This window comes from Labeo rohita, chromosome 9, assembly GCF_022985175.1.
Source record: "Labeo rohita strain BAU-BD-2019 chromosome 9, IGBB_LRoh.1.0, whole genome shotgun sequence".
Classification (NCBI taxonomy): Eukaryota; Metazoa; Chordata; class Actinopteri; order Cypriniformes; family Cyprinidae; genus Labeo; species Labeo rohita.
Window position 1 is genome coordinate 38305774 of NC_066877.1, and position 17582 is coordinate 38323355.

Sequence of the window (17582 nt, forward strand, 5' to 3'; positions counted from 1 at the left end):
TGGAGGGCAGAGGGTACCCTTGTTTGCCCTATATGATGACCCCCTAAACCTGAGCCTGGACCACAGACACAATTCAACCACAGCTGTTAGCAGGTTAGCCAGAGACCAACAAGCTGCGCAGAACGAACATAACACACACAACTAAATACGTATTTTCCATGCTACAGAGTACATGAGAGCAACAATTTTTAAACGTTTACTCCACTTTCAGAATAAAAAAGTCCTGATAATTTACTCACCCCCATGTCATCCAAGATACTCGTGTCTTTCTTTCTTTAGTCACAAAGAAATTAAGTTATTTGAGGATTTTTTCAAGTTCAGGTTTTCCCGGGTCTGTGCATGCAACAAGTGGGCAATATGCTAATGTTTCAGGTTGATGTCAACATGAAACAGCTTGAGATTCATTTTGAAAACGACTTGTTTTCATGAGTCGACTCTTTCTTTTAAGAGACAATGGGCCGATTCATTAATCGAACATAGAAACAAGCGCAAATCCATGCGCACAAATCAACTTATAACAGAGTTCACATGTGATTCATGAAACATTAGTATGCTGCCAATCCCGTCGTATGAATGATCGTACGTTGATAGATGTGGTGGCTGAAAACAATCGTCATTGAAATATCATGCCCCTAAACACACCCCGAATTAGAAGCCTTGCCCCTAGAGTTTACGACACAGAGAAACAAAATCCGGCCAAAAAGAGGAAGTAAACTCATGAAAGAGAAATTGATCTTACTCTGACAATAACCTTTAACCTTATATGTGCAAACAATAGCATTCATTTATACAGTATGTATATTAAATACCAATAAATGTAACAAAATATTTATAAACATCATGGCCTATTTAGTTCTACTTAATCCACGACAAACTTTAAATTGAATAGTATTACAGAACAAGAATTAAAAAAAAATTAGTAGCTATAAAATGTTATACTAAACTATAAAGTAAAACAAATTTGGCTATTGAATACAGAATACAAATGTCCAGCAAAAACGAATGGATAAGTAAAGCGAAACTAAATGGAATTGGGCTTACAAGGCTCTTATCGACATCCAAATATTTCCATTTTATGCCATGTAACATTTGGTTGCTGAACTATTATCCATGATGTTGTTGAAATGCAAAATAAAAAAAAATGTAGACATTAAAAAAAAAACTATTATTCATGATAAAAACAAGTCTTTGTACTTCAGTTGTGTTCCAATATCCACGTAAATCATCATTCACATGCGCAAAAATGTTAACTAACTTTTATGTTTGTTTGACTGCATTTTAGTTTGATTAATGGCTGAAATGTCAAGTTAACAATGCTGAAATTTGTGTGTGTGCGCGTGAGGCGTCTGCGTGATCAGTTGCATTTAATAAAGTAAAGATATAACAAAATGCATTAAGAGTGTCACAAAAACAAAGTGGCCTATACTTGTCGCAGAGTTTTTTTTTTCTTTATTAATCTGTTGATTATTTAAGAGAAATATATTTTGTGTAGGCTAGCCCTATTTATTTTATTCCTTTTATAATTTCTGTTTTTCCCTGTTAACCGAAGTGTGCATGCGACGATGTGTAAATCCTCATGGTCTGAAACTCAAAAACTTGTGTACATGAGCTCAGACCTGATATGAGATTTGATTGTAGCCACCACTCACGTTCATATTGATAAATTCTAAGTTTTGCGTAGAAATGACCATATGCCCAATTTTTTTGTTGTACGTTCATTTCATAAAAGAGGCCCAATATGTTTACACACGGTGCACTTTCAGATTTAAAACTGCAGAATGTTTTTATTCATTTAAATCTGTGTTTGTTGTACCATCTCCGTAATGGACAATATGTATGCTAATACAGTAGTAAACAAGAAACTATTAATAGAAAGTCTGTAATTTAATGCATTTTTTTAATTCTTAGATTTTTAATCTTGAAAAATGAATTTGACATTTCAATTTGAATTTACATTTATTGGATTAGTCCACACAACAAGAACATCATTCAACATAAATTTATGTAACATTTCATTTCCTTTCTATAAACTTTTAACTGTGACGGGGTGGTTTGCTGTGACAGGATGGTATAGACAAGTCATGTACACCATATGTCCATATGTATATAGGGCCACGGCCCTGCAGGGTTTAGCTTCAACCCTAATCAAGTTCCTTCAGGTTTATTTGAGAAGTACATGGTTTTTGTGTTGGAGCAGGGTTGAAACTAAACTCTGCAGGGCTGCGGCCCTCCAGTTTGACACCCCTCCTCTAGATATTTTTTCCTCCTCTCAGCATCAGCATCTCAACATGCACAGCATCGCCGTTGTCTCTCAGCACCGCTTAATGGAGCCATGATGGTGACAGATCTATGTTCAAATGTTATAAAATATAACATTCATAAACACAGATAGTGAGTGAGTAAAAGAGAAATAAATTGAGTAGCCTATATTAGAGTCCTTTATTTCAAACATCCTCACATTCAAACAGGAAGCAGAACCACCCTGTTACGTCCCTTACTCACACAATAAAACGTAACGGTGGTAAATTTTATCCAAAAATTGCCACAGATCTCCCATGTGGTCAAGTTCCGCACCTAGCATACATGCATTCAACCTGAAACATAATTTACTTTGCATTAATAATGTAAAAAATGTAATTAAATATGTTTTCATTTTGTGTGACGGGATGGTTGGTTTAAGCTTGTCGGACACTGCCTAATATGACAAACCAACAAATAAACAATGTAAACGAGTGCAACTTTTTTGCCCCGACAGGTGATGTGAGGTGACTCACATTTCAGCAGGGAAGGTTCCTACGGCCTGCAGATTTCATCAAAAAGTGTTCAACTCTCTGCAAGGAAGGTACACACAGCATTGATGAGGTATAATCTAGATAGTCTGTTTTAAAGTGCACCTCCAACGCAACAAGCCAGTGACCAGCAGGAGGAGCAATGGGCCAAAAGATCCCTATATGAAAGCTTCAAAGTGTTTTGATCCACCAGAAGCAGCTTCTGATTAAGAAAAATGTAATTTTACAGGTAAGTTTTTTTTTGTATTTTATTATTATTGTTTTTTTTTTAAGATTTTTTTTTACGATGAAATACCTGTTGTTTTAGAGATATTTTCTGTATTTTAAAGTTCCACCACTAAATTTACAAGTAACTGCTTGTATATAAATTTTCTGTATTTCCACAGAGTAATGTGTCATTTTACATAAAATGTTATTTAATATTTACAAACTTTGCAAATGTTTCAGATCACTTTGATATGTGAGACTCTTCTCACACTGCTAAGGTCTCTCCCCTGTGTAATTCTCATTTGAACCTTTAGGTTTCATTTAACTGTGTAACTTTTCTCCAGTGTGAACTCTCATGTGAGTCTTAAAGGAAAACTTCACTTCCAGAACAACAATTTGCAAATAATTTACTCCCCTTGTCATCCACGATGTTCATGTCTTTCTTTCTTCAGTCGTAAAGAAATTATGTTTTTTGAGGGAAACATTTCAGCATTTTTCTCCATATATAATGGACTGATATGGTGCCCCGATTCTGAACTTCCAAAATGCAGTTTAAATGCGGCTTCAAATGATCACAAATGCGGTTATAAACGATCCCAGCCGAGGAAGAAGGGTCTTATCTAGCGTAACGATCGGTTATTTTAATAAAAATAATACAATTTATATATTTTTTAAATGTCAAACGCTCGTCTCATCTTACTCTGTCTGGACTGTTTTTGTTCATGTTCTCCCTCAACTTCAAAAAATCACCCTATATCGCTGTTCAACCTTTATCTGTTAAGGGTGTTTGATCTTTTTTGCATGTTCACTTTGCAAAGACTGGGTCGGACTTCTGCAATGATGTAGGATGATTTTTTGTTGAGGGACAAAATATGGTCAGTTTTTCGACATACCCTAACTGTCTTGAGCCAGAATACACAGAGTTCAAGGACTGCAAGCCAAGACAAGAGTTTGAGAATAAAAAGTATTTAAATTGTACTTTTTTATGTAAATAACCGAACGTTTCACTAGATAAGACCCTTCTTCCTCAGCTGGGATCATTTACAACTGCATTTGGGATCGTTGGAAGCCGCATTTAAGATGCATTTGGGAAGTTCAAAATCGGGGCATTATATCAGTCCATTACATGGAGAAAAATCCTGAAATGTTTTCCTCAAAAAAAAACAAAAACAATTTCTTTATGACTGAAGAAAGAAAGACATGAACATCTTGGATAACAAGGGGGTGAGTAAATTATTTGTAAATTGTTGTTCTGGAAGTGGACTTCTCCTTTAAGGTCTGCTTTGTCTGTGAAACTCCTTTCACACTTATGACATTTAAAACTGTTCTCTCTTGAATGAATCCTCATGTGGTCATTAAGGTTAACATTATATCTGAAACACTTTCCACACTGCTTGCATGTGAAAGGTTTCTCTCCAGTGTGACTTTTTATGTGAATCTTAAGGTTTCCTTTAATTGTTAAAGTTTTCCACACTGTGGGCACGCTGGGTCTCTCTCCAGAGTGAGTTCTCATGTGGACATTAAGCACTACACTTGTCCTCCGCTGTGTGACTGCCTAAGGCTGGAATATCCTCTTGATTCAGAGGTGGAATTGTAGAAGAGGACACAGTAAGCTAGACTCGTAGTTTGTTTTTTCCCCCGATGAGGGTAGGGGGAGAGGGCCTAGGTTAAAGAGTCACAGTTCGCCACTATTTGCCTTAAAATTATAAAGTTCTATCTGACATTTTTGAGTTATTCACATATTCTTATACTGTGACAACTTATTTACATTATGTGATGTTTCTTTTGTAAGCTGTGTACATTTTGGGTCTTTTTTTAGAAAAAAAAAATGGTTCTATCCACAGAAGTCTATGGAACGCAAAACTTTGAAGCTTAATATCTCAAAAGTGCTCAGAATGCAGATAGAATCTTATAATTCTAAGGTGACGATATAAATACTTTACAGGCTTGCTCATTCTTTCAACTGATTCCTGTTCACAGTCACCCTGACTATTACTGTATTAATGTCCAAGTTGTTTTGCTGTATAGTTTTGGAAGAAATTAAAGGCAAATCCATCCCAAGCATGTGAGTGCATAAGCACTTTTACATCATGTCCCATTATATGTTTGCTGTTCACTGTTCCTCTAACTATTACTGTATTACTCTATTACTAATTTCATGACAAGTAACTGTACAGCTCTGGAGAAAATAAAGAGAATGTCAATGTATTTATGTCATTGTATTTAGCCCCAACTTAAAAAAAAAAAAAGGAAACGTGTTGCTTTAAAATTATTAAGCAAATATTAATTTAAAAATAAGTTAAGTGAATTGTCAGATTCACTTAGCTTATTTTTTATGATTTACTTAATTTTAAGGCAATGTGTTTCCTCAGTTTTTTTAAAGCTAAGTCAGCTTATCACTTTTTAGAGCGCTGTTACAGAAAAAATTTTTTTTGTCATTTTGTCAAAACATAAATAAAGTGATTTGGTTTCACTCTTTCAGTTTTTTAAGATTTTAAACAAAGAAAACTTGAGAGAAAAATAAATAAATAAAAAGTTGTACTACTGCAGTGACATGTTTAAATTTCAATTAAGTTGTTTTTCTTTAAAAAATGTAGTACGCATTACATCATCATTTGAATTTGAAACATTGCCAGATCTGATCAATTCCAATCACACTTCTGGGTATATCTAAACATGTAGGATGATACCACTCTTGGGATTTCTAGCACTGGACCATGAGCTTTTTTTAGTCAGCTGTTCTGTTCTGTGCAGTTTTGGTCATGTTTGCCTCAACTTCACTCTCTTGACTCTTTGTGCTAAATGTTATGCTGTGTTTTGTTAATGAAGCTAGAGCTGTGCCCTTAACCTGCTTTCATGAAATTGCTCTGGTGGGAGACCCTTGCATACAGCCATATGCAAATGCTATAGCAAACAACCCACAATTGCTGTAATTTGATTGCTGTTGCACCGCTGGTTGCAGAACATCAAAATGATCTGACTTTGGCCTTACCAGCCAGGACAGTGCCTGTAGTGTGCCTGGGTCTAGAGGGGCTTGTTTGGTGTCATACACAGCAAGCTGATTGTCATTAAAAAAAAAATTGCTGACTGTGATGCCGTGTTAATTACTCGGACAATGGCTTTCCGGTTTCCATCCAAAATGTCTTAAATTGTGTTCTGATCACGAACAAAGCCTTTGCAGTTTTGGAATGACATGGGGGTAAGTGATTAAGGACAAAATTCTCATTTTGGGGTGGAGTAACACTTTAACCTTTGAGGACCAGTTCTTTCTTTCTCAAAACGACCTCAAAGTAAAAAGAGCTCCTAAAGTCTGATTTTCTAATGACTATGCTTTAAAATTTAATTTTAAACTCCTAATTCATGTGATGAAGTATTTTAAAAGCAAAGTGATATGTGCTACAGGCAGCCTCTTACACTCTCAATCTCACCAGTATTGTCATCCTGGACTGTTATTGTTCAATAATATTGCCGTGTGTAAAACACATCCTTCAGACACTGGTCACACTGATGTTCTTCATAGCATCAGCAGAAACAGTGTCTCGTTCTCCTTCTCAGGGAACCATGGGTACATTTGTAACCCAAAACATTTTTGGACCTAGTGTTCAGTTATTGCAGTGTATTTAAATTGAACTTGAGTAAACTGCAGATCCCCCAAAATAATACTTCTGTACAGTGATCAAGTAAAATTACGTGATTTCCACCCCTGGGGAAAAATGCTCTTTCAACAAGAGCTGAAATAAGATGTCAATCAGCGTAAAAATTCCAGTAGTGAATAAAATTTTGGGGTGGCTCCTGGGGTTCATTGCCACCTTAAACATCTGCCAGAGTGTTGGCTCTGCCACTGGTTGTGAGTTGGACTTCCAAAGGTAAAAGTTTAACAAATTTAACTGATTGTAACTGTTGTAACTTCTATGCAGGATGTGAATGACTGGCCACAGATTCACCAATTCTAAGAGACAGCTGCCACTATTACAATTCAATTTTTGAATTTTTTCAAATTTTGCCACTATTACAATTCAACACAATGTTGGTATTATTGTTAAAATGAAAATAAGAGATTTTCATTATCTGTAACAACAGAAATTATGTTTAACAAAAATGACCACAACAAAGTTATACTTATGGAATTCAAAAGGCATCAAAACTATAGCAAATTCGAGGGACTTACATCTGCATGATATCTTCATGTGTATTTTTAAGTGTGATGATTTTAAAATTACACTTAAAAAAAAATGAGACAGCCTACTCCACAGTGAACATGCAGGTTATTTCTGAAACTTCTGTACCTTGTAACCCTCTTACTACACTGAGGAACACTGCAATTGCTTCCCTGAATGAGTTCGCAAATGATGTTTTAGGTCTCTTTGATAGGTGAAATTCTCCTCACACCAAAGACACGTGTAAGGTCTTTCTCCAGTGTGAAGTCTCATGTGGACTGTCATGTTTCGTTTTTTAGCAAAACTCTTTCCACAATGAGGACAGGTGAAAGGCTTCTCTCCGGTGTGGATTTTCATGTGTTCATTAAGGTTTTCTTTACATGTAAAACTGTGTCCACACTGAGTGCAAGTGAAAGGCTTCTCTCCAGTGTGAGTTCTCATGTGGACTTTAATGTTTTGTTTTTGAGAGAATCTCTTTCCACACTGAGGGCAGGTGAAAGGCTTTTCTCTGGTGTGAACTCTCAAGTGAATTCTGAGGTGTACTTGTTTTAGGAAACCCCTTCCACAATGATGGCACATGAAAGGATTTTCTCCAATGTGAATTTTGACATGATTCTTAAGCTGTTTGTTGTCTGTAAATCTCTGTTTGCACTGATGACATATGTTCTCTCTTGAGTGAATTCCCATGTTCTGATGAATGTTTGCTTTATCTCTGAAACACTTTCCACACTGACCACAAGACTCATGACATTCTTGAGCTTTGCTTCCTGAGGAAATCTTTACAGTCTTTGTGGATTTTCTTTCTGCAGTCATGAAATCAAGTTTATTACACCGATCTTTCTCTTCTGCTTCATTCATTTCTTGACTCTCCTCTTTAAGTGCTGTCATGTCTAAAATGAAAAAGACAAATACGAATGAACACCAGCTTAACACTCTGGTTGTGTTCGGGTTAAATTGACTCAGAGAAGATTTTCTTTTTCCCGAAAATACTAGTTAACCTTACCGCATTGAACTCAAACTTACTAACTTTGTTTAGACAGGATATAAGTACTTCTCAGAAATTTTTTTTTTTTTTTTTTTTTTTTTTGTGGGTTTTATTTCACCTAGTCACACTTGTGGTGTTCCCGGTCAAAAATGACTGGACTCCAAACTGCTTATAAAGCTGTCATGATATATTATCACCAAATATTGGATTCAATCTTTTTGTCAACTTGTTTTCTTTCATTTAGGACTGGTTTTGTGTTTCTATTTGCATCTCATTTATCCGAGAGTAGGCACCTCTTTTTGAGTTCATTTTTTATGAATAATTTTAACAATATGAGATAAAAAATTTAATGATTAATCAGAAAGTTTGCTTTTAAATGTTTTATTTTGTACAAAACTGCACAAAGTCACACTTGTCAAAATGGTCAGCCATTGAAAGTGAATGGGGAAGATCACAAACACAACCTTTATTTTGAAATGCTTTTATTTTCTGAAAAGGGGCACAAATTAACACGTATGCTGTTCCTGTTAAATCTGACCACCGCTGACATACAAGAAAGAACACATTAAGATTATTTACATTATAACATTTCATGGAACAACAAACCAAAACTATTATATTTCAGTTATATATATATATATATATATATATATATATATATATACTGCACACTGACACTGTCAAACAGAGACAATATCATGAAACAAGCTGAAGCTCTCTCTGTACATTTATTTGTATGTAAACTTTTGTCTACTCTGTGAGAACATAAAACTTATGCTAAAGACAAGGCAGTTTGAGCGTGCACGTGTGTGTGTGTGAGACAGAGAGAGAGAGAGAAATATCATAAAAGCATACTGCATGCAGTTCAGGGTAGGATGAAATAGGTATAACACTCACAATAGTAATGAGGTGCCTACTTTCGGATAAATGAGACTTATGATTAATCAGATGCAAAGAGAAACACAAAACTAGTCCTAAATGAAGGAAAACAAGTTGACAAAAAGAATAAATCCAATACTTGGTGATAATATAGCATAATGACAGATTTATAAGCAATTGTTTGGAGTCCAGTCATTTTTGACCGAGAACACCACAAATGTGACCGTAATTCAAACACAACCAGAGGGTTAATGTTAAAAAGCAACAGACTTCAAAACTAACCTGAAAGCATCAAAATCAGAGCCAGCAACATTTTTGCTAGATCCTATACTAACTAAACTACTAATGGAGCCATTATCTATTATCTCAGAATCTCAATTTCAATAATTAATACAACTCTTAGCTTTCCTTAGGACACATCCAAAAATCCCTTCAATTCAAGAAAGCTGGCAGTAATTAAACTCGTTATTACTCGACTCTGGAGAATGACATTCATGTCTAAAATAGTCCAAGAGTCATAGACTCATGCTTAGTTTTGCAGAGAAATAGTGCCTAAGTCAGATTTTTAGCCCCATCTCAGCACAGGAATCATACATTCGATATCTGCACATCATGGACACACATAGACAAAACAAGAATTTAAGACACACTGGCACACCAGTACAACATTGGAAACACATCTTACTTGTTTCTATATATCTTAATATATGGGGTAATGTTTGACCTCTGAGTATACTGACTGGATGTCCAGGACATCCTGTATGTTATTGCCTGAATCTGTATTGTATTAATATGACTCATCTTTCTTAATAAACTTGAGAATTCTTTGGTAATACACTGTCTTTCTGTGTCTGCTTTATTGGTCTCCCAGCAGGATTGCGGTTGCAGGGTCAACAGTTCACTAATAGCATTATAACCATTAATCTAAAATTGAATCTAACACTTTATTATTAAAGTTACATCTTTTTTCAATGCTATTAGCTCTTTTGACTATAAAGACCACAACATTCACTTGGATAGCTTGAGAATTACCTTGCCATTAGTCGACAAGTATTATTATTGTTTAGGTCTTATCTATCTAACTGTTAATATGAATGAATACATTTAATCAAACAGTATTAAGTCAATTGATCAAATTTGTTCAGATGAGTAGCCATCAGTCCCACATGCGCATGTGGAAAAGGAAGGGCAAGTCAGTCTGGTGCATATGTGGATGCAGTTCTAAAATGCAGACCGCAAACGAGTCTGACGTGGATCACTTGGTTGGGGATCTCTTTTGCATTATCCTTAAGGCCGGGACACACTAAGCCGACAGTCTGTCAACGATCTGTTGGGCTAGCCTGTTTGGTGTGTGCCACGCGTCGGCTCTCAACGGGACCGTCTGGGAAAGTAAGAACTCTGATTTGATGCCTAGTTTCGCAAACGAGTCAGAGCCAGAGAATTATGGCGAAAGTGATAAGAAAGGAGTAAATGTGATAAGTAAATGAAAGCGGCACAGTCTAAAGTTGATCTTACCCAAGTATTCCAGTATGTGAATATTATCATGACAACTTATCATCATAATCCACTTAAAATGAAGAAAGTTATCAATGTTACTGATATTCAAAATGGTAAGGAAGCGCTGCTGACGCGAGGTGACAACGCCATCGGCTTTCATCGCCACTAGTTTTTTTAAGTCGGCTTGGTGTGTCTCGGCCTTTACCTGGACTTAACATATGCTATGTTGTAAGACGGACGTCTTGCAAGTCTCCATGCTCTCCATATATGGAGTCCACCATTGGCTTTTCAACCTTTAAAAATCTGGCACCATCCACCCTGTTTATGGAGTGTATATCTTGACCCATGTGACATTGACAAACTGAATGTCTGAATGTAAATGTAATTTACTGTATAAAGACAATTTACACTTTGTAGCAGATGTCACCTGAGCAGGAATATATTTCAATATAGGTATATCCCAGCCGAGGAAGAAGTGTCTTATCTAGCGAAATGATCCATCATTTTTTTTCAAAAAATAAAAATTTCTGTACTTTTTAAGCAGAAAAGCTCTTGTAGCACAGGCTCTAGGATGCACGTTCACGACGCTACGTACTGTTGAATCACGTCGAAAGGTCACACAGAACTACAGACCCAGTGTTTACAAAGCGAACGCACAAAGACTAACAAAGTGCAAGTAAGTCAAACGCTGTTTACAAACAAAAGCTACAACAATGTCGGACAATTCTGAAGTTGTAGGAGAAAATAAGATGGAGTTTTTCACCATACTCTACCTTTTTGAGCCGGAGTACACAGACGATGAACTTAGACGTGATTCGCAGTAGTGATGGGAAGTTCGGATCATTTTACCGACTCGGACCTTTTAGTCTCGTTCAGCAAAATGAATGATTCTTTTTTTGAGTCATTTCGTTCATTTTAGCAAATATATAATTAAAATGTTACGTGTTAATTCCCTAACACATCTGCTGCTTACACAAATGTTGATCACACTACAAACAAGACAAAACTATAATGCTATAAGAAACAGAAAAGAATCATTCATTGTTTACCTGAGTCTTTAGTCTATGATTAGCTCACCTCACTTCTTATCTGAGTTTTCGGGTTTGAGTCATTCGTTCATCACGTGACAGCCCCATAAGATGAACTAACAACTCGAAAAACCTGAAGACTCGAAACAGGTGAACTAATTCCAGTATAGAACCTAATAGGATGTTGCACATGCACGACTGAATGAATCACTCCCCGAGACGAGTCGTTCTTCCCGAGTCAAAATGAACGAATCATTCAAGAACGCGCGGGATGCGCATCCCAGTGCCTGTGCTACACGAGCTTTTGTGCTTAAAAAGTATACAAATTTTTATTTTTCAAAAAAAAATGACTGATCGTTTCACTAGATAAGACCCTTCTTCCTCGGCTGGGATCGTTTAGAGCCCTTTGAAGCTGCATTTAAACTATATTTTGGAAGTTCAAAATGGGGGGCACAATTGAAGTCCATTATATGAAGAAAAATCCTGAAATCTTTTCCTCAAAAACCATAATTTCTTTAAGACTGAAGACAGAAAGACATGCACATCTTGGATGACAAGGGGGTGAGTAAATTATTTGTGAATTGTTGTTCTGGAAGTGGACTTCTCCTTTAACTGACACTCTTCACTTGCTGGCAACCTGACAAAATGTAAGCTTGCTGATTTTAAGTTTTAAAATTATGAAAATTCAAATATATACAGTTGCAATCTAAATGATTCAACCGTATGAAGAACATCATGGATTCTTTTAGGTATCAGGCCATTTTGGCAAGAATTGTGATGCCTTTGGTGCAAAGACTGAGGCTAATGATCAATGGACTTTCCTGCAGGGCAATCATCACAAAGTACACATCCAAATGTACTTATGGGATCTGGGATCAGGGATCTGTCATAGAATCTGTCATGCTCTTGAGTAGCCTGTTCAGTGTCCAGATTTAATTCTCAGTATTTGTATTTGGTTGAATTTGATGAAAGCAGTGGCAAAAGATTATCAGTGATTTGAAAACTTTTCAGGTGAGAAATGGGCCAAGATTGCAGTAGACAGATGACAGAAGCTTCTAAGCACATCCAAGCAGCGTTTATTGGTGGTTTTTGAAGAATAAATGATTATGCATCAAATTTTACTTTTGGAGATTGAATAATTTTGAACATGAACGTTAGAGCCAGTTTGATTTTTTTTTAATATTATTATTATTCATCAACTTATGTTCAGAATTACTCAAATGTGTATTAATAAACTTTTTCCAATATGGAACAAAAATAATGCCAAAAGTATTTGAAATAAAAAGCTTGTTGAATTACACAACTGGGAAAAAAAATGCATTGCAATTAACAGTGCTTACATTTTAATGCATTGTATTTTCAGGGGTTGCATTTTTGTGCGCTGCATTTTAACATGGTTGTATATTTAAGTAGTGAATACTTCAATCGGAAACATTTCACCAACTTTTTCATTGTTAAAAATTCAATAATTAATATTCACCTCACAAAGTCCATTTCCAAAATATTCAGTTTGTTTAATAATTCCAACAATAACATTCGTCAGACAATTTTCGGTTAATTTTATTTCACTTTACAAATTCGTTTCCGAAAATTCAGTGGTTCAAATTCGACAGCTCTTAGCAGCGCACATCCGGGAACTGCAGGAAAAGCAGTAGAGTACCAGGAGAAGATCACCATCTGCTGTTAGACGTCCTCACCAGCAGGTGGTGCTTGCAGTGTTGCCAACTTGGCGACTTTGTCGCTAGATTTAGCGACTTTTCAGACCCCCCTGGCGACTTTTTTTCGAAAAAGCGCCTAGCGACAAATCTAGCGACTTCTTGGACAAACCTTATTTAGTTTATGAGACACTCTGGTACTGCCGCGCAAGCGCAAAGTTGTGCTTTCCCAGCGCGCGCGCTCTCCCTCTCTCTCTATCTGCGTCTGCTCTGTTCAGTGAGCGGCAGAGAAGCAGCACTTTCAGATAAAAGAAGATATTCTGTAACTCTATTTTACATGCAAGTATAGCCGAAATCACAGCACAGCCATTGTCTTAATCATATGTGTATTTTATTTCATTAGACAATGTCGTGATTATGAATCACGATTTTAGTGTAGATAAATATCTTCGAGAGCTGGTTATGTAGTCCTAATGGGCCGCGTTTCAGTCACTATTTCATATTTACCCCGTTGTCTGACAAAAGAAACCGTAAAATATATCAATATATCTATGAAATATATAAATGAAAACAGTTTTATTGAATTTGGCTGCATTAAATAGCAGTATGTGAGCACTAGCGTAGCTAATATGCTAATGAGCGTATGACGTCATTTAGCGACATTTGACGACTTTTCAAGTGGGGTTTAGCTACTTTCCATTGAAAAAAGTTGGCAACACTGGGTGCTAGCGGCTGTAAACGGCTTCATCAACAGGCCTGTGCAAAGCGATATGTGGCCAAGATGGACCAAGCGGTGAGTATTAAATACCAATTAAGACATAAAACCGAACTTTACTTCTTCAATTGCCTATAGTAATATGTCATTTCTTTTTACCTCGTGTAAACATGATCTTCTTTCACTGTAACGTTAAAGGTGATATAACGCAATAAATGTAACACATCACATCCAGTTTTCCTGTAGTTGGCAGTTATGTTACGTTTTAGAGAAACCAACGTAATTCGCAGAGAACGACTTGTATATATATATATATATATATTTTTTTTTTTTTTTTTCCAGAAAACAAAACAATAGACTACTTGTTGCTTGTCTACTAAAAACTTCTCGATTTAAGAATCTTATGCTACAGTATTTGGACTGGAAACACAACAAAACATTTTTGTAGTGCACATTTTTGTTGCAAATAAAAGTCAATAGCAAAGACAAGTCGTTCTCTGCGAATTACGTTGGTTTCTCTAAAACGTAACATAACTGCCAACTACAAAAAAACTGGATGTGATGTGTTACATTTATTGCGTTATATCACCTTTAACGTTACAGTGAAAGAAGATCATGTTTACACGAGGTAAAAAGAAATGACATATTACTATAGGCAATTGAAGAAGTAAAGTTCGGTTTTATGTCGTAATTGGTATTTAATACTCACCGCTTGGTCCATCTTGGCCACATATCGCTTTGCACAGGCCTGTTGATGAAGCCGTTTACAGCCGCTAGCACCACCTGCTGGTGAGGACGTCTAACAGCAGATGGTGATCTTCTACCAGTACTCTACTGCTTTTCCTGCAGTTCCCGGATGTGCGCTGCTAAGAGCTGTCGAATTTGAACCACTGAATTTTCGGAAACGAATTTGTAAAGTGAAATAAAATTAACCGAAAATTGTCTGACGAATGTTATTGTTGGAATTATTAAACAAACTGAATATTTTGGAAATGGACTTTGTGAGGTGAATATTAATTATTGAATTTTTAACAATGAAAAAGTTGGTGAAATGTTTCCGATTGAAATATTCACTACTTAAATATACAACCATGTCAAAATGCAGCGCACAAAAATGCAACCCCTGAAAATACAATGCATTAAAATGTAAGCACTGTTAATTGCAATGCATTTTTTTTCCCAGTTGTGTAATTCAACAAGTTTTTTATTTCAAATACTTTTGGCATTATTTTTGTTCCATATTCCAACAGTGTACTGATGCCTGTTTTAATTAAATTTAGTTCTCTGCAGCAAGCTGTCTTGCAGGTCAAGGGGGTTGAATAATTTTGATTATATTAATAATTGTATTTTTACTTAGCACTCTCTTTCAGTCAAATATTAGTATTATCAAACTTCATTATTTTGTTTATTATTTTATTAAAAAAAAAAAACTAAATAAATAAAGTGCAATAAAATTGTTATCACTATTATTGATTTATTTTTTTATAGTTATATTTCATGGGTCACACAATAGCCAATTTTCCACTATCGGGCCAAATGGTTCTTAGAACGGTTCAGGTACTGTTCCAGTTGTGTTTCCACCTGAGCCTGGTACGGCATGGCACGATTACAAACCATTCTCGGCCCGGAATTCTTGGCACGGTTAGACAACCGTGCTAAACCGTGCTGATAGAGTGTGCGTGCTAAGCAGAAGCGCCCTATTTCATCAAACAGCCCAAGTAAACAGCTATGCTGCGTTCATAGCTCATGCATTAATACTGTCAATAAATGTGGTATTTTTAGAAAGGAATTTTATTTTGTTGGTGAAGTTATACCTGTCGTCGCCTGTTTATTTTATTTTATTTTTTGCGCCAAGAGTTGTGTCCTTTTATCTGTTATTTAACAAAGTAAATATAATATAAAAAGGAGTCCCAAAAACAAAAATATCTGATCATCGTCCATATCGCTGTTTACATTAAATTTTGCGTTACCAAGGCAAAGACTGACGCATTTGTATTTACATTACAAAGAGTTCCGTTATCAGCACCACAGTGGAAAATGAAACCGTATCCGTGCTGACTGGCCCGGATTGTCACGGAATGGAACGGTTAGGCAGAGAGAACAGTAGTGGAAAAGTGACTTATGTGTGTGCCGTGTGAGGACCAAACCAAATCTCCAGGTGCTCTTATGAGAACCAGGCTGAAAAAATTGTGCAGCTGTTTATTGCAGTTGACAGTGGGACAATAAATGGCACACCAAAAAGCCTACTGTCCACATGAGATTACCCGATCCATGTCATATAAACCAATTTAATTAGGACACTCATGACATTATTAAAGAATATCATTAATTCCTGTCCTAGATAGCATATGTACATCACAAAAATGTCTACTTGACATCTGCATTTACATCTGCAGCATGTATTTTTTAGAGTGTTTGCTCATCTTCAATACTCTTAGACGTACTATTGGACGCTTCCTATCAGATGTCTAATAGATGTCTATTAGATGTCTTTAAGACATTTACGATTTAGAAGGTATGTGAAACTCAGATAACTGTACGCAGCAAATGCTTTCCAGAACAAGTGATCTTTAACAGACTTCTTGCAGAGCTGGATATTTTAATAAGGAACAGATGCTTTTAGCTTTAAAACCAACCTGTTTGTTCCTCAGTATCTTCATGTTTGACTGTGAATGTTTTTTCAAACTTCATGTCTTCACTCTCCTCTTTAATAAATGCCATCTTTGTTTGTTCCTCAGTATCTTCTTGTTTGACTCTGAATGTTTCTTCAATCTTCATGTCTTCTCCTCTTCAATGAATGTCATCTTTATAATAGTGTGTCACGTGGATCTCCGTTGCTTCACCAGGAGTTTTTGTTTGTTTGGACACTTTGTCCTGTTTAAGAGGAATACAATTAACAGAAAGAAAAATACATGTAAACTTTGTGTGTGTTTCAATCAGCTCCCTAGTTCAGTATAGTCAGCACACGGGTGAGGGAGTCAGTAAGACAGATCAGCTAGCACTCACATTAATAAAAAGACAGCAGATATATAGAAGCTTCACATTTGTATTTATATTTGGTATTTACTGATTTGTAGGTTATATTTAATTAGACTACACTAACGAAAACATTTGCTGTCGGTTTGTTGGTTTGTCATTACACGTGTCATTACTCATTACTGTGTTTGTTGTTCACTGTTTTGAGCAGCAGGTGTCGTCACAGTGCTGAAATCAGTTTATAACTGATTCTCGATATAGGAAGTGAAATGAGACGCACCATTTCTATTACTAATGTGCAGATGCGCTTAACTCACACAAAATAACCTTAATTAATGTCACTGGATAAAACATTTTAGCGTTTCACAATTCCATATAAAATTCTGTAAACGAGCTGTGTTGATTTAAACACGTTAAATGTACACACCTTTCTTCAGCTGAATCACAGACGTAGGAGCGCGGCACAGCCTTATGTCACATAGTCAGACCAAAATAAAAGTCCCGTTCGTCAAAGCATAGAATTAGGAAAAAAAAAAAAAAAATATATATATATATATATATATATATATATATATATATATATATATATATATATATATATATTAGGTATATTGGGAATTGCAAAGCTATCAAAACCGTTTAGATGTACATGTGCTTTCAATTCATGATAAATTACAAGAGCATTTGAAAAGTG

General features: G+C 35.8%; 1 protein-coding gene across 1 annotated transcript; it reads right to left on the bottom strand.

Moving 5' to 3' along the window:
• Positions 1–6965: 6965 nt before the first annotated feature.
• On the bottom strand, positions 6966–17360 carry LOC127170997 (gastrula zinc finger protein XlCGF8.2DB). Its single transcript, XM_051119392.1, has 3 exons — positions 17316–17360; positions 16549–16786; positions 6966–8043 (listed from the first exon to the last, which is right to left on the bottom strand). The coding sequence occupies exons 2-3, from the start codon at positions 16688–16690 to the stop codon at positions 7298–7300; spliced, it is 888 nt and encodes a 295-aa protein (XP_050975349.1). The 5' UTR covers positions 16691–16786; positions 17316–17360; the 3' UTR covers positions 6966–7297.
• Positions 17361–17582: the final 222 nt, after the last annotated feature.